A 27,523-nucleotide genomic window follows, 5' to 3' on the forward strand; every position below is an offset into this window, starting at 1 on the left:
GAGGGACCATTTCACCGCCGAAGGCGGCGCCGTTTTACTAGTGCCCATAACAATGCTATGGAAATAAATATCACCCGACCCAAAGAGAGTTTTTTGGAGCATGCTAGCACTTGACTTGCAAGGTATTTGGTGTGCAAGTGAGAGTATCCCCCCCCCCCCCCCCCCCCCTCCCCGCCAATCCGAGTGTGGGCCCCCCCTTGTATGCATCTGTGAAGCTTGCCCTAGGAGAAGTGGCATCATGGAGTATCCACTTGCGATTTCTCTTGGAAATAGATAGCATGAGATGAGAAATCTAGTGCACATTCACCACAAGTACTAACTAATGCTTTGCGGGACTCGACTCTTATTGCATCGATTTAATTATCTGATTGATTGAAAGTATCCGTGGTAAGGCCCCGACGCGCGACCATCTTATACGCAAAATAGCTTGCCCCGCAATATCGGTGATCATCGTACACACACAGACGCAGGTTAAGAGCTTTCCTCACAGGTAGACCTCTCTATGGTGTCTTGATTCTATATCGTACGCCCCAGTGCGTCCACACACACACACACACACACACACACAGAGAGAGAGAGAGATGCGATCACAACTGAATTTTGGTAATTGATGAAATACCGCTCTCCCAAAATTAGCCTATGGGTCTTTGAACAAGTGTTGGGTATTTGAGTTATGCAAGAAAGCATGAAATTGTGAACTGATTGAAACACTAAGTTGCTGACGATTTTATTGATTGCAATGGAGACAGTTTATACATGAAACATCTATGGTTACCCTTTTCAAGAAACTTAGTTTTTTCTCTGTTTGATAAGGCCTTTTCCATATAAGTGGGTCTGTCACTATACAATAAGCCTAGCACTTGTTGCGACCACTACAGCAGGTTGTGGAATGAGGTCACATTAAATATCGCAGTATTTCCTTATTGTTTATTGCAATGTCGAAGTTTTGTTGTGCTTGCCATTGGGTCTGTGCGTGTGTACGAGCTCTAATGGATTTTTGTGAATTTTAAACTTCAAAGTATTGGCAATTTTGCAGAGTACTTCTACATGTTGATTGGAGTCATAGATAAGGAAGAACAAGCGATTAGCAAATGACATCTGTCGAACGCACCCTCCAACATGAGAATGATTGGCAACAGATTGAGGCTGTAAGATGTCTTGTTTGTCTGGAAAAAGTAGGCACTTATGGAGGAGTGGCGTCATTAGCTTGCGGCCACAGGGGATGTGTGGATTGCCTACAGCAGGTTTGTACATGAGCCAAACTGTGTGAAATGTGAATGATTTCCTGTTGCATCTCAACAGAAATAAATATATGTTCACTTTACTGATTTGAAAGTATTGGTGTTAGGTACAAACTCGCACAATTTTTGTTCGGTGTCCAATATGCCAAGTTCCTATTGAACACAAGACCAACCATGGAACCAGTCAGGATCTTGAAGGCACCGTCGAATTTGAATGGACTGGCTCCCCTTCCTTTGATGACGATACAAGTGAATTTGGGGCCACAGATTCTCAACAAAAGGAGATGAAGTTGAATCATAAGGAACCTGAACAGTGCTTTCGACCATGCGTGTATGACGAGTTCAATACTTGGACTCCAGGATCTTATCCTCATGAAGGTGTAGATACAGCTGCAAATCTTTGCACTAGATGGCCTTCTGTGGACAACACGGCTACGTATGTGAATGGGAAGCCTAATGTAAATGCAAATATAAGCAGTGGGAGCCAAATCTTGTGCTCTATAAGCTTACCCACTTCTGTGAACCCAGGTTGTCTTGATGCGAGTCGAAATCAGGACTTTTTAAGCATGGCTCTTGATGATACTTGGGCTAGTGTGCATGCACCTAGTGCACCACCCTTTCCAGGGAATTCTCGAGATAGCAACAGTGTGCTGAGATCTGTTCTTGATGCGGAGCCTCCCCAGTGGATTCCAGATAGTGCAAGGAACAGCTGCATGCAATGTCGTGCAAAGTTCCAACCTCTCACAAGGGCCCGACACCACTGCCGCTTTTGTGGAGGAATTTTTTGCAAATCCTGCTCAAAGGGAAAATGTTTACTGCCTCTGAAGTTCATGCAACGGGATCCTCAAAGGGTTTGTGATGCCTGCTATGAAAGCTTAGAGCCCGTTCAGGGGTTCTTGATAGGTGTGAATAGCAATGCATCCCAAATTGCAGTACATGATGTTACAGATTTAACATGCATGAGGGGATGGTTGAATAGTCCATTTGGGCTTGCGATGCAAGATGAAATATACAAAGCCACCAACACTTTAAGAAACTTCTGCAAGGTGTTGCCCAGAACTTTGCATTTTTATTAATCGGTCCCCCCTTTATCGATTTGGAGTTAATGCTTGCATCTTATCTGCAGGTTGGTACGGTTAAAGCGGAGCATAGGATACCAGAAGCTGTCCTTCGGGGAGCCAAAGGTCTGGCCATTTTAACAGTCGTTAAAGTAGGGATGATACTTACCTACAAGGTGGGAACTGGCCTGCTCGTTGCTCGAAGGAAGGATGGTAGTTGGTCCCCGCCAGCTGCCATAATGTCATGTGGATTGGGATGGGGCCTCCAAGTAAGTGACTTGACGAATTTCTTTGTTTTTTCATGTATTTTAACAGGTTGTACTTGATGTACCGTGTGATCACCCACATCATGCATACATACATGTATTTGAAGGACTTAATGTGTGTTTATATAGGTTACACATGATGTAGCTTATTATTACATACATCGCACATACATACATGTTTTCAGAATAACTTATTTGTTGGTATAAAGGCGAAGTGCTTGGTTGGACGTGGCCACACCACTGATCGTCATCTGTCTGGAACAGATCCCGAGAGAATCTCACCCCACTAGTGTTTGTGGCCAGAAGGCTTCTAGTCTCCAGAAAACACGCACCTACTCTACTGACCCATTCATGTTGCATTATATCAAGAAGCAATAAGGGAGTATAAAGCTAGTTGCGACTGCTTCACTATCTCTTGTGTGCTTTTCTCTCTCACTATCTCTGTCTGACATTTACAATCCTTCAAATGGTATTAGAGCAGGAGGGTGTAGGCTGTATAGCTTGGTATGCAGTTGCAGTGTTGAAGCCCACAAGTCCACAACTAGGTCTTCGAACCCGTGTGTGCATATGCTCTGGGGTTCGTGAAGCTTAAATTAAAGATGGAAGCTTGAGCTAGTGGAGAGCTTGAGTAGGTGGTGTGTGGCTGATTTGTATGGATGAAGAAGAGGGCAGAAATTTTTTTGGGTGGTTTTCCTGGTATCTCTCCCATTTTTACTCTAAACTTGTCATCAGATTTCCAACTGCGGCATGTTCTACACTCAAGCATGGTAGAGACTTGTTTCAAAAGGTAATGCTCGAGACGGTGAAGGTAGAGCCACTGAGAAGGGGGCAAAACAGCCGCGCCTTAAATCGACAACAGCGAAACCCGTCGTAAAAAGTGGTGTCATTTACGCTGTCCTGCACGAAAATGATGACATGGCAGTTTTTCACTAAGGGCAGGTTTTTGTTTCATCAACGGTTGACTTTCCAACTCTTGGTGAGTTATTAAATGTAGGAGTCTTTTGTGTTGTTTTTAGGAGTGATTGAAGCTGCTTCTTGGTGAGGCAAAGTGCCTTTAAATTTGAGGCCTAGCCTCAATTGTAACTCAGTTTATGAGCGCGTGGTTGCACAATTGTAAAAATTCTTGATCGATAAATAAAGAAATTCCACTAGGGACTCTCGACTTGAGGGCCAATAGTAAATACTCTCTAGAGCGGAACTTTGCCGCTCTCATGTTGTCTAAAAAGTACAAGTATGATCTTCTTGGTTCTTTCAAGTCTTTTCAGTCGTGATTTTCCGTTTGGTGAGTCATCCATCGGACGGATATTACAATACACTTCGCATCAAGAGCAGGATGGTTCTTGAACTTGACCAATTAATGTTTGAACCTTCTGTTTTACAGGCTTGGACACTCCAAGCAAAAAATCAATAGCGACACACGAACAAAATCTGCAACTGATTGAACTTGAATAGAGAGAGAGAGCATAGTCACAGGGGACATTTTTTGGCTTCCTGTCCCCACTTGCAGTCCGGCCCTCTTTTTTACACCAAAAATCCATTTGAGCCCCTCTCCCATCCCCACTCCTCGGGACACGTCCCTTGTGACTAGAGAGAGAGAGAGAGAGAGAGCATGACGGAGTTCTGAGCCAAGATGCATTGGCCCCAAAGCCTGGCGTCCCTTCCGATATTTCTGTATCATTGCTTTGCTCTTAGAAGACTGGCCCTCAGGACTCTTTTAAACTGATTAGGGGATGGCCATAAGTAGAGCTTTAAAAGCTTGATCCAAAAGCACTTGGCACCAAAAGCACTTACTCCAAAAATTATGCGCAAAAATTGCCCTGCCTTAGCCAGTGTAAAACGTGGAAATCCGTACAGCCTGCCACATCAGCATGCCAGCGCAGTTTACGAAAATCTGCTCCTAGCTTTCACTTTGGAGTTTTTAGGGTTTAGGCCCTCGGCCAGTTCTCTTTAAGTTGGTAGGGACTAGGTTTTTAAATCCTAACCCTTAGGCCCCTACGCCACATCTTTTGGGTTCAGTTCTTTTGGGTTAGAGTTTAAAAAACTTTAACCCCTTGTCCTCTTAGCTTGTCCCTCCAGTTGGGGATGCAACTTATGACATCCCCCCTCGTGAAAGAATTGTTATCGCCCTTGATTACGCATGCAAAAAACATAAACTATCTTCGATAGACACCATTGAAAATGCATCTCATCAATCAGGTGCCAGGTCAAAAATTTGGCGTACTAAGGATCCTTCGAATATTGGAGCATTGACTTGGCACAAGCATCAACCTGTTGTTAACGTTGCATCTCCATTCGTTCATACTCCATAGGCCATGGAGGCCCAAACCCTTCTTCGGATTGCCTATTTGAATTTCCCGCTTGCGGGATTCGTCACTTGAATCCATGTGTGTCGCGGTAAAAGGATCGGATTTCCCGGTGGAAGGAAAATCGATTGAGCTCTGATACCACTATTACAAACTTGGACACCCCAAGTCGGAAATCTGGCATGACACACAGGAGAAACACTTCACAAACTTTATCACAACTTAAAAATAGAGTCGACACAGCCCGATATAGTTTCGTGCCCGTAGGTATTGGCCCCAAAATCTGGCACCCCTTTCGGTATTTATTTTTATATTAATGCTTGAGCAAAGTTACAAATCCGAGGGTCCTTTCTACGCAGTGCTCTTTGACAAAATATGAGAGAAAGTGTACCCTTGAGTACATATTTATAGGCCCATGGCCTTCGAAAGCAAGTACATGAAAAGCTTCAAACTCAAAAGCTTCAGGTCCCAAAAGCTGGCGCCAAATCCTGCCAATGCAATACACAGAATTCCGTACGCTCTGCCATGCCAGCAGTTAGCACGTTTTGCGGCGTCCGTATTGCTTACCAGTCAGTGCGTTTTTCAGCAGTGTCACGTCAACAGTTTACGCCTTTATATTTTTTTATCATGTCCCCATGGCCCCATCGGTTGGGACCTCCATAAGTTGGGACAACTTGTCCTTCTGGTTATGCCACGTCATCATTTTGTGACAAGTACAATTTCCACTTTTCTGCACTCGTCTGTCCTTTCAGCTTTCTCCCCGACCTGAAAGGAGAATCAATGGTCTCACGCCATTTCGAGTGAATCTCATCAATCGGGTAATTCTTCAGATATTTTGCAAATCTCGGGTCTCTGGTTGATCAATCTTTTCACACATGTGTCAACCTGCAGTTGACGTTTATTACTCCGCTTTGGCAACTTCCCCATCAAAAATTTGCCCAATTCTTCATTCTTTTCTTCAGCTCCCCCGCCGAATTTCAACTTTTCTTTGCCTTCCCACTGAGAGGTGTTATCTCTGTCAGATTTTCCATGAGAACCCATGTGTAGTCTTGGGTTCTTTATGCCCTTTAAGAGAAAGCGATGAAGACCGGAGCACATCTGGTGCACGATGGACGAAGGGTGGGAGTGCCTAATAAGTCCGGGGTTAGGACATGAAGATTCTTCGTCAAACAAAATCTTGTCTGCTCTGTTAGATTCTCCTCGGGAATCTACGTGTGCTGCAGAAGGGATCGGATCCTTCGTAGAAGAAGAATCTTTCTGAGCTCTGATACCACTGTTACAGGCTTGGACACTCCAAGCGAGAAATCAATAGCAACACATGAACATAAACTTCAAAATCACTGAACTTTTGACTAGAGAGAGAGAGTCGACACCGCACGGCGGAGTTCCGCGCCCAAAAGCACTGGACCCAAAGACTGGCGCCCTTTCGGTATTTCTTTATTATCGATCACATCAAGGTACAACTCTCAAGGGTCCTCTTCTCTCAGACTCTGCGTCTGCTCTTATACAAGGGATGCCCAAATGCAGAGCCCCAAAAGCAATCAGTCCAAAAGCACTAAACACCAAAAGCTTTGGGCCCCAAGAGCTAGCGTTGGAATCTGCAAAAGCTGCCAGCGTAATGTACGGGAATCCGTACAGCCTCCCACGTCAGCAGTCAGCGTGTTTTAACGGGTGTGTTCGCTAGAGTTCAAGCTTCTGCCTTTTAGGGTTCCGGGCCCCACGGCCGGTGCTTCATAAGTTCTTCAGGTTAGTCTGTACAGCTTCGCTTGTCCACTCGGTCATTTCTCTTCCAATTGGTCATGCCACGTCATCACTTTGTGACAGTATGGCCACTCTTAAGTCTTTTGGAGGTCAAATATGAAATCCATAGCAATACTCTTCCATGGTCGATTTTGAATAGGTACAGGTTGTAGTAGTCCTGTCGCTTTGTGCCCGTTATACTTCCCTTTTTGAATGACCATCCTTGAGAGAACACACTACAATTCTCACCACTCAGTACTCTATCAAATAGCTAAAGGTTGTAGTAATCCTATGGCTTTGTGCCCGTTATACTTCCCTTTTTGGAAGACCATCCTCTAGAGAACACACTGCAACTATCTCACCACTCAGTACTCTATCAAATATCACATCAAAGGCTGGATGGGAAACTTGCTCATATCATCAAAGTCGTGAGAGGACACTGCTGTGACCGCCTATGTCTGTGACTTGCGAGATAACGTATCTGCAAATACGTTCTTCTTGCCCTTCAAGCGCACAATCTGAAAGTGAAACTGAGAGAGGATATTTGCCCGTTCTCCGACAACTCCTGCTGTGACAAGAAATACTTGAGACTTTGAAGATCCGTGTACACTATGAATTGTGAAAAACCATCCGACTTGCATAAGCTACCACATGGCCATCCTGCACCAAGGCCGCTTCCCGTACTGCTACCATAAACATCACAGTAAACCCTCAAAAGACTTCTGCAAGTCTGGTAGTATCAACACAAATTCAATGGTCAACTTCTGCTTGAGCTGCTCAAATGCTGTTATTTGTTTAGGTCCCCAGGGCCCAAGTAATGGTACACCTTTCTGACTAAGGGCATGCAACGGCGAAAAAATATCGGCAGACTGTTGAATAAACCTCCAATAGCAAGAACACAAGATCAAGAATCTCCTCACATCATGCTCATTACGCAATGTTGGCCAATTTCAAGTAGCCACAACTTTGGCTGCGGACATTCTATCGAAGTCTACGCTGTTGCATGTTGTAGGCCAAAGCTTCAAATTCAATTTTTTCTGTTTGTGTGACACAAAGTACCTTATCTGGTTGACAGCAACTATCATGTGGCCCTTAAGATGCTCTGCTGTATGCCGTAAATTGTGCATATTGCGCACTTGGCTGGAAAAAAGGTGTGCAAATCATAGCTGTGGAGTTTTGTTTTCTATCTATGCAACACATTTGTACAGCAACTTGAAAAACACAGCATGTTAGGAGACTGGTTGCATTTTGAGAAAGGTAAAAAATATTGCTGACTCTTCTGTTGAAAATCAATGAACTGGGTGGTGAAGAGATTGTTCTGTTTTTGGTCCTCTTTTCCTGCTACTTTAACAGAGAAACTTTCGTTTGGTGATAAGCAGGCTGGTGGAGAGATTGTCGACTTCATCATCGTTCTGCGTTCTACCAAGGCTGTGAGGGCATTTAGTGGTCGTGTGCATGTCTCTGTCGGAGCTGGAATAAGTGCATCTGTGGGCCCTCTTGGGAGACTTGCCGAGGCGGATGTACGTGTTGGGGAGAGAGGTGCCACCGCATGCTACACGTACAGTTGCAGCCAAGGTTTTAATTCTCTCTTTCATTTCAGCTTTTTTGGCCATTTTTCATTTTCAGCAGCTTTGTCCTTTTCTTCTTTTAAAGCAGTTATAATTTCTTTTTCCATTGTCAGCACTTATAGTTCCTTTTTTTCCCCCATTTTCAGCCCCCCCTCTTTTTTTTCCCATTTTCAATGCTTTTGTCCTTTTAAAATTTGTTTAAATTAGCCTTTTTTTTCCCATTTTCAGCACTTTTGTCTTTCTTTTCCCCCATTTTCAGCACTCATGTTGAACACTTCTTGTCCTTTTTTGTGGATACACAGAAGACACTCACGTACACCGTTCTGTCTCATAGGCCAACTTTAGCCTCTAGAAGACGTTAATAAAGCATTCTTTCTTTCTTTCTTTGGGTCCGTTTTTCTTCTAGTTTGCTTCGAGCTGATGTTAATTGAGTTTCAATTGCAGGTGCCTTTGCTGGAGTATCTTTTGAGGGGAATGTGGTGACATCTCGAACGGAAATGAACACACGTTTTTATGGGGATATGTATGTGACACCAGAATATATATTGTTTGGAGCCATTCCGAGTCCGAAAGCAGCGGCTCCACTGTATAGTGCTTTGGGGGATTTGTTTTTAACCATGGGAGCTTGATGCTATACTACATGCCTGTTTTTGCCGTTTCAGCGCTGCCAAGGAGCACCTATTCTTTGTATAAAATATGTAGTTAAAAGGGCTTACGAAAATTATTTATGTAGGCAGTTTTTTGGCAGTTTGTATAGATGTTGGGACTGGCATCCTAGCAAAGTCATGTACGCCTCATTCTTTGAATATAATGTTTTGTAAAATGGGGTCCAAGTGTGTACGCCTCTTTGGTTGCTGTCGCAATCTTTCAGGAAAATATCATTTCCAGATAGTAATATAAATCTTCTGTAATATCCACAATGTCCCATGAATGCTTGAGCATCTCGAGGTTCTCAAAGAATATGGGAATTGACAATATTTGAATCTTATCCAAATCTGTGGTAATGTCATGCTTGGACATCTTCTATAATATCCACAATGCCCCATGAACACTTGAACGTCACGAGGCTCTCAAGGATTTATTGTGTTGAATCTTATTGAAATCTGTGCTAAATTGCATGCTAGGACACTGTTTGATCTGGGATTCTTCCTTGTCTTGATGTCATCTTTCTTATTTTCGGCTGGTTGAGGAAGTGCTCAATTTCGAGAGCATTACAACAGATGCATGCTTAGCTATTTTGATTTGAACACACCATGCCAATTTTGTAATGCTTTATGATGTTGTGCTCAATTTATATTGGAGGGGAGTGTGTCGGTTATTATCATAACGTCAGTAATAGATTTTGTCAACGGCATTAATAATAGATGTGTTGACTTTATCTTTATCTTGTACTGGTTGCTTAGCATTAAGTCAATTTTAGCCTGCATTGTTGATAATATAAATTCCCTTTCCCCCTAAAAGCCCCCCCCCCCCCCCCCCCGGGAAAAAAAAAAGAGATGCGCACGCACACATTGTTACACACCCAGGCACGTCCTTGTTTCTTGCAAGTTCTTGACTTTGCTCAATCTCAAAATGGAAGTGCCCATTGAATAGGGTATGTCAATAGTGAAGTTTAGGACGTGTCTTCAATTAGTCCCTTGAGAGGGGGCTCATAATGTCTCAATGTGTTCCGTTACACGCTTTTTGCACAAGCCCGTGTGTCAAAGAAACCTATCAAGGACCGATCTTTTTCACCTTTGTAGCACGCAAACACATTATATATGCTAAAAGCTCCAACAAGCAAGCCTTGGTGTCATTTGATTTTTCTTCCACTCTTGAACAAATCTTCCATAACTGTTAAAAAGTCTAGAAGTTTTGTGCACATACATCTATAATTTGGCAAACACAATTATGTGGCATTCTTGGTCAATAACATGAGGATCGAACTTTTATGTGCTGTTTCTTTGGATTTTGTCCCAATTTTTTGTACACATCTCTCTCTCTCAAATATTGGTGATTCTTACTATTGGTAAGCGCTCTTGGAGATCCTCAAAATAAGACAAGCTCTAATTTGGAGCACACTCAATTAGGAAGACTTCTAATAGATCAATCCACTTAAGGTGTTTGTCAAAGAACCGCTATAAGAAGACAAAGATGAAACGACACTAAGAGAAAATCTGCTACAAAGGACTTGGGAAGGAGATGTTGCCCCACCTCCACTAGTATTAATATATATATATATATATATATATATATATATAAGAAATAAAAAAAGAGCCAACTACTGTCTCCACAGTCAAGAGTGGAGAGGGAAGGTGGAACTGTTGAGATTAGGGGGAGAATAAGAGAGGGAAGGTGGGACTATTGAGATTAGGGAGAGAGAGTGAGAGAGACTAATACATGAGAGACAAGGAAATTGAAATTTTCACTGCTAGAAAGTTAGACAAATATGTGTACAACGTGAAGGTCTTATATAGTCCATATGACATGCAAGGCATCACTCCTTAGGCCAAAGAGTCTAAGCTAAAGATAGTGAGGGTTGGTTCTTAGAAGAGTGGAATGTAGCTAACATTGCATTGTTCAGCTCATAGGTGCAATAAACCTATGGGATGAAACTTAATGAAGGAAAGTACAATGCTATAGAGGATGGAAGACGAGCAAGATTATTAGAAAGTTCATAGAGAATCTATCATGCAAGGCTCAAAGATAAAAGAAAGTCACAATGGCTCACATATGTGTTTTTCAAAACTGTTAGAAAAACTTAGATTATAGACATTCCCCCCTTCAAGATAGGGCAAAGATCCCCTCTAGGTCTAAGTCAAGGAACACAAATGCATAGAGAGTTGCAAAAGGGTAATTTTACCCCATGCAACAAGCATGGAGAATGCGTAACCCAGTCTACATGCTTTTTATGTACGTGCCAAAAAAAATTCTTATGGGAAAAAGCTAAGCTATGTCTACTCCCATCACCTTCGTCTCCGAAGTGAAGCTAGTAAAATTGTCCCAAGTTTGATGAGGAAAGGGCTAAGATGGCCAACATTCTTTATCAATCTACTATTGCTTCTTTGGTTTACCTGTGGTAGTTTGGGACTCATGCAAACACTCCCGACTCGTTACTAGATTTTGGTGAACCCTGGCAATAAGCATTGGGAGGTAGTGAAATGTGTGATGGGATATTTGAATGGTGCAAAAGAGTTATGCATTTTATTTGAAGGCAACGAAGCATGTGTAGTGCACTACACAGATTTAGGTTATAAAGGGTTGTTGGACAATAGAAGACCTATGCCAAGCTATGTCTTTAGTATATTTACTAGTTGGTGCATTGCAAGCTTGTACGTCTCAGTCTTCCACAAAACCAAAGTATTGCTATGTCAGGTGCCATCAAGGAAGGTATATGGCTTGCTTATCTAGTGCAAGATTTGTGTATTAGTGCAAACATTCCTGTTTTGCATTCTGATTGGTTAAAGTGTTAACTAGCTAGCACTTCCATGCAAGCATAAGTACTTTGATGTAAGGTATGACTTCATTTTCAAGGTGCTTGAAGAAAAGTGCATTAAGCTTGTCAAGATTCACACAAATGATAACCCTATTGACTTATTGACCAACATTGGGTAGAGATCTAAACTCTACGTACCTTGCATAATGATGTCCATAGCTTACTCTAAGGAACATTAGCCTTTAAGTGGGAGGTTGTCGGTGTAAAGGACCAAGTGCTCGGCCACCCATAAGTATTTTTTGAGCATAGTACAAGAATAAGAATTCTTGTAAGAGAGTACGCAAGAGCTCCAACACAATGTCATAAAATCTAATATCTAACCGACCCAAATAATTTTCAGATATTAAATTGATCACTTAATGTGGGAGAATAAACGGGAACAAAGGTTAAAATATAGACATGTGCTTATGGATCTATCTCAACATGGGGCCAAGGTTAAAGGGGTCCAAATGAGAGATGGTATGTCAAAGAGCAATGCTACCTAATGGAGCTTAAAGACCTTAGGGTTAGCTTCATTAAAGACCTAAAGGTTGACCTTTAGGTGGGAATCCTACCCAACCATGAGGTGCTTGTCGTGCTTGCTAATTAAGGTGCTTAAGGTGTTTGTGGGAACCTTGCCCAAGCTTGAGGTGATTCTCATGCTTAAATTACTAAGGTTCTTAAAGTGTTCAATTCAAACACGATCTCTCAAGAGGCATAAACGATTTTCATGCTTAAATAACTAAGGTGCTTGAAGTGTTCAATTCAAACATGATATCTTAAGAAACATAAAAGACACATGTCAAGATCCTCCCCATTTGGCCCTCATGATGTGCTTGAATCCTATTAGGGTTTTAAGGGGTATGAGAATTCAGATGCATAAAAATAAATGATTAAGTTCTTTTTCTCAAAGAGGAAAAAGAGGAGAGAGAGGGGGAGAGAGAGAGAGAGAGGCATGGACCAAGCATGGGAGGGGGTATACTCTCTCTCTCTCTCTCTCTCTCTCTCTCTCACACACACACACACACACACACACACACACACTCATTGTGTGAAGTGCAAAGTGCAAGAGCACTATCTCCTTCTCCAAGCTTGTTGAGAAGTTGAGAGCCTACACCAACACTCTTGGCTATGGAATGCAAATCCAAGCAAGAGCCATGCTTCAATGATTAAGCTTTCCATCTTCTTCATCTTCATTACTATGCTAGGATGCTATGCTAAGTAAGAAGAGTGATGATAAGTGAGGAACTATTTCTTTCTCATATGAATGATTCTTCTTCCTTCCCTACCCTCATTTTCTGCTAGCTCTCTCCACCTTCAAAGGTGTTTGAGGCCTTGGGACTGAGGCTTGGGATAGTTAATGCTTTTTGCAAATTTTATGTTATACTCGTGATGCATGAAGATTTCCATCTTCATTGCATCCCCTAGGTCACAAGGAACACAAATATTGTAATGTGCCAAGTCTCTCTTGATAGGAGAATCTATAATACAAACGCCTTTTGGAGGGGAGACCGGCTCCAAGTAAATCCGGTCGTCAACCATTGTCATGTCCTCTAATACTCTCTCTTGCAAAAGTATTGTTCTTGCCAAGTTAATTAAGTACTATGTTTATGTTGCTACCATCAATTAAGTTCACCCTCTATGTTGCTACCATCAATTAAGTTCACCCTCTATGTTCTCAAAGTAATCTCACAAAAATGCTCACTCTAATTCTCTTAATTCCCCTATTCTCAAAGTTCATAGGCCATTTCCATTACATTGGTATCAGAGCATTTGGTTTTTCTTTTCTTGCTTAAGAAGAGAGGTCCTTAAGTAGCCTATTAATGGTGGTTGATTTTGTTAATTATATTAGGGTAAGTGGAAGTGGAATCTATTATTGGTTTTGTTGAGCCCACTATGTGTCATGCCAAGGGCATACCCAGGGGGGTCACGGAGCCACGCCAAGAGGCCGGCTTGCCAGTGTGGATTGAGGATTCATGCCAAGGGCTATATATGTGGGAGGTGTTACCATATACATGTATTAGTGATGTGTGTGAACACACTAGGACCGCCGGGGCATTTTTTCCCTCTTTAGGAGGTTTTTTCCACCGAGCATTGTATATACGCCCATCACTCTAGGGCTATCTATCTTTCCATTGCACACTAAGTAATATACTCTCTATTGTGTGCCTTGAGCTTCCTTCATCTTCTCCTAGTTGTGTGCGTTTCTCTGCAACCCTAATTCCAACAATTGGTATCAGAGTAGGTTACGTCCTCCCGGGCTTAGTCGCCAGCTGCTCTAGCACAGGCTTGCTCACGTTCTCCGATTACAGTGAGATTTGGCGAGCGTTCACAGGCCGAAAATATTTTGGGAATGCTCGTAGAGCTCAGTCTGCTGAGATTTCTGATTCGGGTTCATTTCGGCCTCTGTTTCCACTAAAGGCAGGTCTGTACAGGCAATTTCATCATTTTGTGCAAAATTTCTGTCAGTGCCGATTTCTGCATAACAGGTGCCTTACAGTCTTCTACGGTTTGTGCTATATAGCACGTGTTCTTCCCCCTCCGTTTCTCCTATTTTCGGACAGTTTTCACATCACATGCAACATTTACCATGGCTGACAACAACAGAGATGTCTTCAAGATGTTTGCTACTGAGGACAGGTTAGATGGGGACAATTACCCTATATGGGCTTATATGATGCAACACGTTCTTGTGTCAAAGGGCGTCTAGAATATTGTGCAGGGCATTGATGTACGTCTTGGTTCTGAGGATGTAGGCGATGTTGAGGATGTTGTAGGTCTTGCTGCAAGGATTGCTGCTATTAGAGTTGTTTTGCCTACGATATAATAATCTTGTTGGGATGTAAAGGATGTGCAAGCTCATTCATTGATTTGTTGTCTGTGAAGCACACCATTGTTCCTCACATCCCTTCAGCAAAATCTGCAAAACAGGCTTGGGATATTTTGGTTGGTCTTTAGGCAAGTCGCAATGAGGCTAAAATTGCTTTGCTACGTAAAGAGCTAGAGTTGGAGATTATGCATGAGGAAGATGATATGGACACTTTCATTGCTAGTGTCAAGGATATCAATGAGCAACTTATTTCTGCAGGTGAAGTCATATCAGACAGTTCCCTTGTGCAGAGTGTTCTTGATGCCTTACCAGATTCTTACCAGACTTTGCTAGTACTCGGAGACTTATGACCCAAGGAAATCTTGAAGTTGTCAAGTTTGATGCATTATGCACATTGGTGTTGCAAGAGTCACTTTCTAGAAAAAACAAGACTAGGCAGCATGCAGTTGAACAAGCTTTTATTGCTTCTCAGAGAAAGTGTGGTAACAGCAATACAGCCACTTCTTATGGTTCTGCTGCGAGTGGAAAAAATTCTATTCCTAACGCTTTTGCTGACAGCAATTTGTCTAGAAATTCTGGTGCTAAGGGCAAAAAGAAAATGCGTTGCCATTATTGTAAAGCTAATGATCACTTGATCAAGTCGTGTCCTAAGTTGAAGGCCAAAGAGGCTAAGAAGAAAGAGGGTGGTTCCATTGCAAATGCTGGTTCCACTACAAATGCAGCCATTGTTGAGTCTTCTGTGAAAGGAGACTGTGTTGCTGATGTTGATGCAGAATGAGCTTTTAGTGCAGAGTGCACTTACAATCCTGCTGCCCATGATGCATGCTTGTCAGTTGCTGCAGATTCACATGTGTGGTATTTCGACAGTGGTGCTACAAAGCACATTACCTCATATCGTGAATTGTTCACCTCTCTCGAGTCTGTCCCTCATGGGAATTCACTCACTTGTGCCAACAATGCCTCTTATCCAGTTCAGGGAGTTGGAAAGATTGTGCTTACTGCTGCAAATGGAAATTCCTTCACACTTGTTGATGCACATTATGTACTTGGGATCAAGAATAATCTCTTGTTTGTATCCGCACTTGCTAGACTTGGACTTGTAGTCAAATTTGTGGATGATAGATATACAGTTCATGATCTTAGTTTTGGTGATGAAATTGTTGCATCTGGCCTTTTGTGCCGTGGGCTGTATAAGCTCACTTTGTATGAAAAGTGTGGACAAAATTTTGCAAATGCTGTTGCAGATTCAAGGGCTATTTCACATACAAAACTTTGGCATGCACGTTTTGGTCATTTGAATTTTGCCAGTTTGCTCCGTTTGCAGAAATCTGATATGGTTGCTTCTTTGCCGCCTCTTGAAGCACCTGTAAAACATGTTTGTGGAGGCTGTATTTTGGGTAAGATGCAGCGTTCTAAGTTTCCAAAGGATGGTTCAGTTCGGGCCACATGCAGGTTGCAGCTTGTGCATAGTGATGCTTGTGGGCCCATGCAAACTCCGTCCTTGGGCAATTACCTTTACTTCGTGACTTTCATTGATGATTACTCCAGGCATGCATGGGTATTTCCGCTTAAAGAAAAGTCCAAAGTTTTTATGTGCTTCAAACAATTTCTGGCTATCGCTTAAAATGTCTCGAAATGTACTATGGACACCCTCCGTTCCGATCGAGGGGGGGAGTATATGTCTCATGAATTCAATGCATTTTTGGCTAGTCGTGGGATAAAACACCAATGTACAGTGCCTTATACACCTCAGCAAAATGGTGTTGCTGAGAGGAAAAACAGGTCACTTACAGAAAGGGCACGATGTATGGTCAAAAGTCAAGCTTTGCCGCATTTTTTTTGGCTTGAGGCCATCATGTGTGCCACTTATGTACTAAACAGGTGTCCTACAAAAGCTTTGCAGTGTATTACTCCATATGAAGCATGGCATGATAGAAAGCCTTCTATTGAGCACATTCATGTTTTTGGCTGTTTGGCATATGGTTTGGTGCCACAAACACAGCGTAGAAAATTGGATGATAAGGCTGTCAAATGTATTTTTGTTGGTTATAGTGCTGAAAGCAAAGGTTATAGGTTGTATCATCCACAAACAAAACGAATTCTGGTTTCATGGGGTGTAGTGTTTGTGGAAGATTCTGTTCAGCCCTTGCTGTCATGTGCTAGAGACAGTAATATAAGCTCACAAAACATTTATGACACTTTGTTACCTCTTTTTAGTGGTGGAAATATGAATGTAAGTTCCAATGAGGCAAATGTACTTTCTATGGGGGTTTCTGAAAATGTTACAGATCAGCCTATTACTGATGCAGATGTACATGATGTACTTGATGAGGAAAGGGCTGAAAATGAGCAGGCTAGAGGTATGCCAAAATGTCTGGTGCACACTTTGCGTGACAATAAATTGGATGCACCTTTGTCTAGTCGTACTCGTTCAGGCTCTCGCCATGCATCTTATGCATCAGATTGTTATGCTTTGGCTGTGTCTAGCTTACATGATGTTGTGGAGCCTCTGTCTTTTGATGAAGCACAGAATTTAGAAAATTGGATGGCTGCCATGCAATGATGCACTTATAGAAAATGACACATGGACTTTATGTGATTTGCCTTCTGGCAAAAAGGCCATTGGTACGAAGTGGGTTTACAAGTTGAAACGCAAGCCGGATGGTGAGATCGATCGCCATAAAGCTCGACTTGTTGCAAAGGGTTATGCGCAGCAAAAAGGCATAGATTATGAAGAGACCTTTGCTCCTACTTGTCATATGACTACTGTGCGTTTTCTATGTGCATTGGCAACTCATTTTGGTTGGGATGTACATCAATCAGACATTGTTATTGCTTTCTTGAATGGTGACATATTTTAGGAAGTTTATGCAACGCAGCCTCGCGGTTTTGTCATAAAAGGACAAGAGGACAAAGTGTGCAGATGTAAGAAGTCTTTGTATGGGTTGAAGCAATCTCCTCGTGCTTGGTATGAGAAAGCTGACACTCATTTGGTCAAACGAGGTTTCATAACAGTCCAACAGAAAGCACATTGTATGTAAAGCGTGAGGGTGATGTACTTCTCATTGTGGTTCTTTATGTCGATGATTTGCTGATCTCATTGGACCAAACGAGAGACATATTGCTGAATTTAAGGCTGATTTGAATGCTACTTTCAAGATGAAAGATTTGGGGTTGTTGCATCATTATTTGGGCATACAGTTTAAGCAGTGTGATGGTGGTATTGCCTTGTCTCAGAAAAGTTACATATAGACATTGCTATGTAAGTTTGGACTTGAGGATTGCAAACCTATTGCCACTCTCGTGGAAACAGGTTTGAAGTTGAGTCTACATGATGCTGACGATCCTGCTGATGTCACTCTTTATCAAACTATTGTTGGCTGCCTCATTTATGTATGTAACACGAGGCCGGATATTCAGTTTGCAATCTCAGAGGTCAACAGATTTATGCATAGCCCAATGTCTAAGCATTGGCAGGCTGTCAAGAGGATTTTCCGCTACCTTAGTGGCACTTTACATTTTGGCTTGTTTTATCCCAAGGCGGGATCGTTGCCGCCAGACTTACATGCTTTTTTGGACTCAGATTGGGCCAGTGTTTTGACACGCGAATGTCCACAAGTGGTTTTTGTTCCATGCTTGGCAATTCATGTATATCATGGTTGATCAAGAAGCAAACTACTGGCCACTTCGAGTTGTGAGGCTGAGTACAGGGTAGTCTTCACAGTTACGATTGAGTGTGTATGGCTCAGACGCCTTATGGCTGATTTGGGTGTTGGACAGGACACTGCCAACACTATCTACACTGACAGTCACAGGGCATTGGCAGTTGCAAGGAACCCAATTTTTCATGCTCTCACAAAGCACATTGAGGTGCATTACCACTATGTCAGGGAGAGGCTCTCAACAAGAGAGATCAGCTTGGCTTATGTGCCAACAGAGGACAACCTTGCAGATCTTTTCACAAAGGCATTGTCTCGTGAGAAGCTTGAATCTTTCCGCAAAGCTTTGGGCTTACTCCCCTTTGTGGATTGATCATGTCCTCAAGGCATGGCACTTCCCTTTACTCATGTGCTAGCTCTCGTTCACCGCATCACTCTAGGGGGGATTTGTTACCATATACATGTGGTAGTGATGTGTGTGAACACACTAGGACCGTCGGGGCATTTTTTCCCTCTTTAGAAGGTTTTTTCCCCCGAGAATTGTATATACGCCCATCACTCTAGGGCTATCTATCTTTCCATTGCACACTAAGTAATATACTCTCTATTGTGTGCCTTGAGCTTCCTTCGTCTTCTCCAAGCTATGTGCATTTCTCTACAACCCTAATTCCAATAGGAGGTTGGGTGGTGAATCCTACAAGGCAGTTCCCTGGGCTTCATATTGATATCAAAGCTAAAAATAGTTCAAGGTCAGGCGTGGTCCTCTCATGCTTTTGCATGTGCATGCAATAGGGCCGTGGAGCTCCTCTCTTACCAAAGGTGGGGAAGCTCTCTACACAGAGTGGGGAGCCGAAGCCGTAGTGTGGGCAGCAACACTAAGGGGGGACGAAGAAGTTGTTTTGATCGAAGCAAAACAATGCAAGGCTAGGCTTGACGGGTGCGAGTCATCGAGCTAAGGCTCTCTCAACACAGGTGTGCCACCATGCGAGCATTGTAGCAAGCGAGAGCTCGTCCTCTCTCTCACAAGTGCAATCTGCTCACTGTGCCACCATAACAAGCTTGAGGATTACACACCAACGACCGCCCAAGGGGTATTTTTGACCTTTGAAAACAAGCGAGGGTGCATGCCCACCCTGGCACACACCCTTTTCCATAAATCAAAGAATCAAAGTGTGATTTCTCAAGGAGGAAATTCACTATCTACGGCATGTTATCTCAGCTAATGGGCTCTGCACATGGATCAATCCAAAGTGGATGCCGTTTGGAGGTGGCCTTCTCCTAAAAATCTAGAAGAGTTATAGATTTTCTTAGGATTTGCAGGTTTTTATCGACAGTTCGTTTAAAACTATGCTCATAATGTTGTTCCAATGACGGACCAGCTGAAGAGCAAAGGAAAAACCTTCCAGTGGGGTGCCGCTCAACAGCAAAGTTTTGATACACTCAAGGATGCATTAGCACATCTCCTATTCTAGCTATTGTGGATCCTTTGAAGCCATTCATTTTGGAAATGGATGCCAATAATCGTGGTATTGGAGCAGTCCTTCTACAGGAGGGGAGGCCAATTGCAAAAAGCAAGAAGCTTGATTCGGTGCAACAGAATTATTCTGCTTATGAAGGTGAACTCTACGCAATAGTGTCTGCCTTAAAAACATGGCGGCATTATTATATGGAGCTCAATTTGAGATTGTGTTTGACCACGAAAGCATAAAATGGTTTACACAACAAACCGACTTGAAGGATCAAAAGGCCAGGTGGGCTGAGATTCTTTAGAAGTATGATGCAAAGCTCTGGTATCGTAAAGGACGATACAATGTGGTGGCTGATGCTCTTAGTCGTATGCCTTAGATCAATTCTCTTTTGTTCACGGAACTTCGAAGTGAGTTTTTGGATTCTCTGAAGGGAAACTATGAGCATGATGCCGCATACTCCAAAGTGTGGAACCATGTGCAAATGAGAGATCCTTCTCACTTCATGCTTGTAGTGTTTTGTTAATCTCCACACACAGTTCTCCTCCATCGAGTGATGAACTGCAAAGATGGAAAAAAAATTCCATCAATAATGGGTACGTATTCCACAAGGGGAGAGTTTATGTACTGACGGACACGGACATTCGGTGCCAGATTCTTTATGAATGTCATGACAGTCCAAGTGCAGAGCACCAGGGTATTAAAAACACTTATGCTCTCGTAAGACGATAGTTTTACTGGCCAGGTTTACATGGCTTTGTTCAAGACTACGTCTTGCATTGCCAAAAATGTCAAGTTAGCAAAGCAGAGCACCCGAAGACAGGAGGACTCTTACATTCTTTGGAGATTCCTAATGGTACATGGGAAAGTATTTCTATGGATTTTATTGTGGGTTTACCAACCACTGTACGAGGTCATGATTAGGTATGGGTGGTTGTAGACCGGTTGACTTAACTATGCAAGTTTATTCCAACCAAGTGGACCATAAAGACTCCAAAATTAGCTAGTTATTTGTGAACAATCTGTACAAGTTGTATGGATTTCCAAGTAACATTGTGAGTGATCGTGATCCCAAGTTTAACAATCATTTTTGGAGGCCTGTGTTTAAACGATTGGGTACACATCTCAGCCTCAGTACAACAGATCATCCAGAAACAAACGGTCAAACTGAACGTGTTAACCAAGTGCTAGAGGATATGCTACGAGCAAACATTAGCAAGAAATAAACAAACTAAGAAGAGTATCTACCTCTTCTTGAGTTTTCTTACAATAGTGCTAAGAATGTCACCGACTGACTGGATTTAGTCATTTCATGCTCATGTACGGTTTTCAACCTAGGTCACCCATTACAGTGGGATTGGCAACCAAAAAACTCCAGCAAGTTAAGGATTTTCTCAAAGACCATATGAACATGCTGAAACTAGCTCGTCAAAATGTTCGACAAGCGTAGGATCAGTATAAGAAGTACGCTAATGAGAAACGTCAGCAAGTTACCTTTGAGGAAGGGGAAGATGTGTTTTTTTGTGTGCCAGAGAATTCAAAAAGTCTGAAGACTAGGCCAAAACCTAAATTATCTCCAAGGTATTGTGGGCCTTTCAAGATACTCAAGCGAGTTGGTGATCGTGCTTACAAACTCTCGTTACTGACACACTCTCGTGTCCATCCGGTATTTCATGTAAGCTGTTTATGTAAATGCTTACATGGGGATGACAATGTCATTGACCAATAGATTTTGGTCAATTTCGTTGAACCTCCTACCCCATCACATAAACCTGAGAGAATTCTCGACTATCATGATTTACGTACACGTCATCATGTATGTCGTCAAGCTTTAATCAAGTGGAAAGATTGACTTGAAGAAGGTGCCACTTGGGAAAACATAAGTGTTCTTAAGAAGAAGTTTCCCACTTTAGTTTTCGAGGACGAAAACACTTCTCCAAGGGGGGAGTAAGGCATACCCAGGAAGGTCATGGACCCGGGCCAAGAGGCCGACTGCCAGTGTGGACTGGGGATTCAGGCCAAGGACTATATATATGGGAGGTTGGGTGGTGAATCCTACAAGGCAGTTCCCTGGGCTTCATACTATGTGGGATATGGTGCCCACCTCGAGAGCTTTGGTCTTAATAATGGGGTCTTTTTAGACTTGCCTACGGCTTTACCATTATTGAGCCATAAGGAGTCCGAAAGGAGCTAGCCCTCGGCAATTCTGCAATATTAGACCCACTCAACTACTCTCTATAATTAACCAATCCGAGCCGTGGGTGTAGATACTTAAGTGATGATTTTCAAAGGCTAAGAGGAGTAGCAACTAAGGTTTTGAATTTCCAAAGAATACACTAAGTAAACACATAAGTATAATTAGCATGGTTGACAATAACCAAGAGAGTAGAATGAATATTGATAACTTTGATTTTTCACATGAAGGTGCTAATGATGATGCCCCCATGTTTGTCAATTATCATGTTACTAGGTTGCAGGAAGCTATGGGCAACCCTGCTTTGCAAGCTGAAGTCATTCAATAACTTCGTGCTTATGGGATTTCCCTTCCTCTCCAAGAGGAGAGAGAGCTTAGGAGGCCTCTTGATGAGACCCCCAAAAGAAGACTCTCTCACGTACGAGAGGAGGAATCCAAAGAACAACAAAGTAATGAATCCGTAGGTTCCTCTGAAGATGTGGCTCCACAAAGACGGCGGTCTAGATGATCACCAACTCCTCCCAAGAGGAAACGGTCACCACACAGTCCTTCTCCTCGTCACTCCGAAAGGGAAGAGAGGAAACAAAGGAAGAAAAAGGCAAGAAAGAGGTCACCCTCTTCTCTTTCTTCTTCACCTTCCTCCTATTCCGACGAAAGCAGCAACTATTCTCCTAAAGAATACAAGAGAAGAGGACATTGCAAAAACTTACCCTGCATGGTGAAGGTCCCAAAAGCTCAAGAAATTCAAAGAGGGAGAAAAGAGTATCTCTTTTCTCACCTGATGGCACCTTTGGTGCCACCAACAAAGTATTGGCCTTCATCCAAAAATTTGATGCAGCCTTTGGAGACAAGGGCTTCACGGAGTCCTCCAAGCTACGCGATGTAGTATGCACTTCCTCGTCAATGGTGGGCTAGCCTTTGTGACAATAACGAGGTCCCAAAGACATGGAAAACTCTACAAGTTTCCATCATGAAAGCAACGCAAAGTACAAAGTGCTTACCAAATGGTGGAGCTTGAAGTTGCTCTTCAAGAGTCTATCCACAAATATGTAGACAAGTTTTGGGATTTACATCTCAAAGCTACAGTCTTTCAAAGGATAGACTTTGCTGAACAAAAGCAACAATTTTGTGTGGGCATACTTGAAGAAATGGCCGAGTATGTCAACTCACAACGGCCTAGCACTATCACCGAAGTCATCCACCACACTATAGTTGCTTCAAGGATCAATTTCCAACAAGGGGTGAGAAGAAATTTCAAGCCCATGGAAAACAAGGATTGAAATGAAGCTAAAGGGAAGAGCAATGCTCAAAACTCTTCCCAAGGCAACACCAACAACAACAACAACAACAAGGCCAAGGAGAAAGGAGCTTACAAAGGTAAAAATAAGCTCTCTCTCAAATAATTAGAGGCCTTTCATAAAGACCATAAATGCTTTAAGTGTGGGGAGCAAGAACATGGTTATCGTTCTTGCCCCAAAAGAAATGTATGCAATGACACTCCTAGAGCTTCCATGGTTAAAGCTCCACAAGAGGATATTCATTGTGCAAAGGCTCATCCCTCTCCTATGCTTGGGGAAAGGTAAGGGAACATGATGCCTTCATCTTGTTTGACCTTGGCTCTACTCACAACTTCATATCAACGCAGTTGGCCACCAAGTTGGGCATTCAAGCTTTTGAGATGGGAGATAATGTAACTGCTGACACAGCTTTCAAGGGACAACAAGCCTCCGTTACTCCCTTGATTGGGAATTTGAGGCTTCATGTCCAAAGCTATGCGACAAAGAAGATTTTTTCATCTCTCCTCTCCAACATGAGGGTGTTATCCTAGGGGCACCATGGTTCAACCGCATGGCTTCCAACATGAAGTTCCTTAAAAGGAGAATCTACTTCACAAAAAAAAGAGCATGTACATAGATGCTAATGATTCCGGGAACACCATATGGCTAGTAAATACGCTTGCTTTTGATAAGTCAATGAAAAGCTCTATTTTTGCGTACATGATTTTTGTCAAAGAATCCACTAATGACGCTAATGATTTATCAAATGAAAATGGTAGGATTCAAGAAGAGTTAAGTCTTGTCTACTTTTCTAAATGGATTCTAGGATATTTTTATCGATGATATCCCTATGGAATTACCTCCAAAACAAGGGGATGATGACCATCGAATTGAGCTCCAACCAAGAAGCTCACCACCTAATAAGCCTCCTTATCGAGTTTCCCAAGCTCAACAAGAGGAGATCATGAGGTAAGTACAAGAATTGGTAGAAAAGGGGATGGTGAGGCCTAGTTCCTCTCCCTTTTGTTCTCCAGTCCTTTTAGTGCAAAAGAAAAATGGTACATACCGTATGTGTGTGGAGTATCAAATTCTAAACCATATCACTATCAACAACAGATTTCCCGTGCATCGGGTAGAAGATCTGTTTGATAAGCTACAAGGCTCTACCTACTTCACTAGGATTGACCTTAAAAGTGGCTATCATCAAATAAGGATAGTGGATGAAGATATCCTAAAGACCGCATTTCGTACAATGTTTGGCCTTTATGAATATCTAGTCATGCCTTTTGGCTTGACCAATGCTGTAGCCACATTCAATCATTTGATGGAGAAAATATTTAGACCTTACCGCAAGTTCACTAGAGTGTTCTTTGATGATATCATCATCTAATCCAAGTCCCACAAGCAACATCTCCAAGTGATTTTTCAAGCATTGAGGGAGAACAAGCTTTTTCTCAACCAAAAGAAAAGCGAATTTTTCCTTCAAGAGATTCAATACTTAGGTCATATTATCTCTCAAGATGGTATCCGTATGGATCCATCAAAGTTAGAGATAATAAAAGCTGGCCTAATTCAAGGAATCTACATGAGCTAAGAAGTTTTATTGGTATGTGTGCATACTATAGACGCTTCATAGCAACCATAGACCATTACATGACTTAACAAAGAAGAACGTTAAGTATTCATGGACTGCCAAGGAGCAAAATGCTTTTGACAAGCTCAAAAAGAGAAGCTTGTCTCTCAACCAATCCTCATGCTTCCGGATCTCTCAAAACCATTTGAGGTCCAATGTGATGCTTGTAGTGATTTCCTTGGAGCAGTCTTGCTTCAAGAAGGGCATGCCATAGCATATGAGAGTCGAAGGCTCAATGCGGATGACCGGGTCTTGGGCATTTATCAGAAAGAGCTTTTAGATGTTCTACATGTCCTAGACACATGGAAGCACTATTTATTGGGGACTCCATTCATTTTACAAACAGAACACCAAAGTCTCAAGTACTTCCTGACGCAAACCAAGCTTTCCAACAAAAAAATGAGGTGGACAAATTTTCATATTGCTCACGTTTCTGGTAAGCACAATCAAGTGGCCAATGCACTTTCACGACGACCAAAAGTTAATGCAGTGTCTATAGCAACTCACAATGATCTATCTTCTATGATAGATGAGTATGCTACTGACCTCGACTTTAAACATGTAATGTCAGCCCTTGCTTTCGAGAAGAAAGAGGAACCACTCACTTTGCAGGGATGGTTATCTTTTCTATGGCAATAGGCTATGTGTTACCCACTCCCTTCGTGAGAAAGTCATATATGAATCCCATGCTCCTCCCTATGCGGGGCATAGAGGCATTCAACGTACTCTTTGAGGAGTAGAGATGTACTTCTATTGGCCTACCATGAAAGTGGACATACAAGAGTATGTTTCAAAATGTGTGGTATGCCAAAAGACTGAGTAAGATAGAGGGAAGAAAACTGGATTACTCCAACCATTGCCAATCCCTAATTCACCATGGGAGAGTATATCCACGGATTTTATCTTTGAATTACCCAAGTCTATCCATGGGAATACGGGAATATGGACAATAGTTGACAGGTTTAGCAAGCAAGCACACTTTATTCCTGTCAAAAAGACTATTAAGGCATACCAAATGGCAACCCTCTTCATATATCAAATTTTCAAACACCATGGATTACCAACATCCATCATGTCATATAGAGATTCCAGAATGACCAGTAATTTTTGGAAAGGTCTCTTTGAAAATTTAGGTACAAGATTGAATTTCTCTTCGGCCTATCACCCACAAACGGATGGCCAAAGTGAGATAGCCAATCTTGTGATACTCGATCTACTAAAGACTTATGTTACAGAAGTAGATCAACGCTCACAATGAGAGAAGTACTTACCCCTTGTAGAGTATGTGTACAATATTACTACCCATACTACTACGGGAAAAGCACCTTTTGAGATCATAGAGGGTAGACCTAAAAGTCCCTTGCTACTTAAAGTACATGGGAAGATACTTCGATGCTGATGAGTATAGCCGTGACCTACAGGAATCTTTTCAAATGGTTAAGGAGGCTATATCCATCTCTCAACAAAGGAAAATATGTGATGTTGACAAGCACAGAAGGGCCTTAATATTCAAAGAAAATGATTGGGTCTTACTTAAGTTTCCCAAGGCTCGATTGAGGCAAACGACGGGCAAAAATCCTACAGGCCATCAAAAGTATTATGCTAAACTAGCAAAAACGTACTATGGTCCTTTTCAAATCTTGAAGCCAATCAATGACATGGCTTATCAACTCAAGTTTCCCAACCATTGTCTCATACACAATGCTTTTCATGTGAGCGTACTTAATCCCTACAAAGAAGAGCCACCAAGAGAACCAGTTATTGAAGACCATCCAGAAATTAAAGACCAAGAAGAGGTGCTACAACCCAAAGCTATCCTTCGGCATGAAGACAAGGTACTACGACATGGTAAGATAATCCGATGATATCTTATTAAGTTCAAAAATTATCCTTTTGAAGATGCTAGATGGATGCAAGGAATACAGCTTAAGGATAGTATGAACCTTGCCAATGCTTATAATGCTACACTAGAGTAAGCAAATGTAAATGCTTTCTAAATGAACAATGTTTTTGTCTTATAAGACTAATTCTCTTTTTTGAACAAGTTTATATAGTATGCATGCTTAGAATCATGTTTGTGATGACGATGTCACTCAAACACCAAGTAGAATTTTTCACTCTACTTTGGGATTATGATATGGACTAAAGAGGAGACATGCTTGCGGCAGCTACATCTCCCAAGCACCAAATGGGCTAGTCATCCATTCTAGAATGATGTTGTAGGGTGAAAAGGGATCCTCTACTACCCGCTAAGAAACATAGACTATAGACTAAGACTTTATCTCTTCTACCTCATATGACGACTATGATTTCAAGAGAGAGGTAATGTCATAAAATATAATATCTAACCAACCCAAATGATTTTCTCATATTAAACTGATCATTTAATGTGGGAGAATAAACGGGAACAAGGGTTAGAATATAGACATGTGCTTATGGATCTATCTCGACACGGAGCCAAGGTTAAAGGGGTCCAAATGAGAGATGGTTTGTTAAGGAGCAATGCTACCTAATGGAGCTTAATACCTTAGGGTTAGTTTCATTAAAGACCTCCAAAAGTTAGTTTTAGAAAGTCCTTTGACCTTAGGAAAGCTAGGGCTGGCGTTTAGGTGGGAATCCTACCCAAGCATGAGGTGCTTGTCGTGCTTGCTACCTAAGGTGCTTAAGGTGTTTGTGGGAACCTTGCCCAAGCTTGAGGTGCTTCTCATGTTTAAATGACTGAGGTTCTTGAAGTGCTCAATTCAAACATGATCTCTCAAGAGGCATAAACTATTTTCATGCTTAAATGACTAAGGTGCGTGAAGTGTTCAATTCAAACATGATAATTTAGGAAG

At 42.1% G+C, this 27,523-nt stretch overlaps 1 protein-coding gene across 1 annotated transcript; it reads left to right on the plus strand.

Annotated features, from left to right (window-relative positions):
* Positions 1–335: 335 nt before the first annotated feature.
* On the plus strand, positions 336–9,195 carry LOC147418135 (uncharacterized). The gene is made up of 6 exons (XM_086506715.1): positions 336–490; positions 1,037–1,244; positions 1,349–2,287; positions 2,368–2,568; positions 7,988–8,183; positions 8,621–9,195. Exons 2-6 carry the CDS (start codon positions 1,092–1,094, stop codon positions 8,803–8,805), a joined length of 1,674 nt encoding a protein of 557 aa, XP_086362841.1. The 5' UTR covers positions 336–490; positions 1,037–1,091; the 3' UTR covers positions 8,806–9,195.
* The last annotated feature ends 18,328 nt before the right edge of the window (positions 9,196–27,523 follow it).

This window comes from Adiantum capillus-veneris, chromosome 30, assembly GCF_014529385.1.
Source record: "Adiantum capillus-veneris isolate H3 chromosome 30, ASM1452938v2, whole genome shotgun sequence".
Lineage (NCBI taxonomy): Eukaryota > Viridiplantae > Streptophyta > Polypodiopsida > Polypodiales > Pteridaceae > Adiantum > Adiantum capillus-veneris.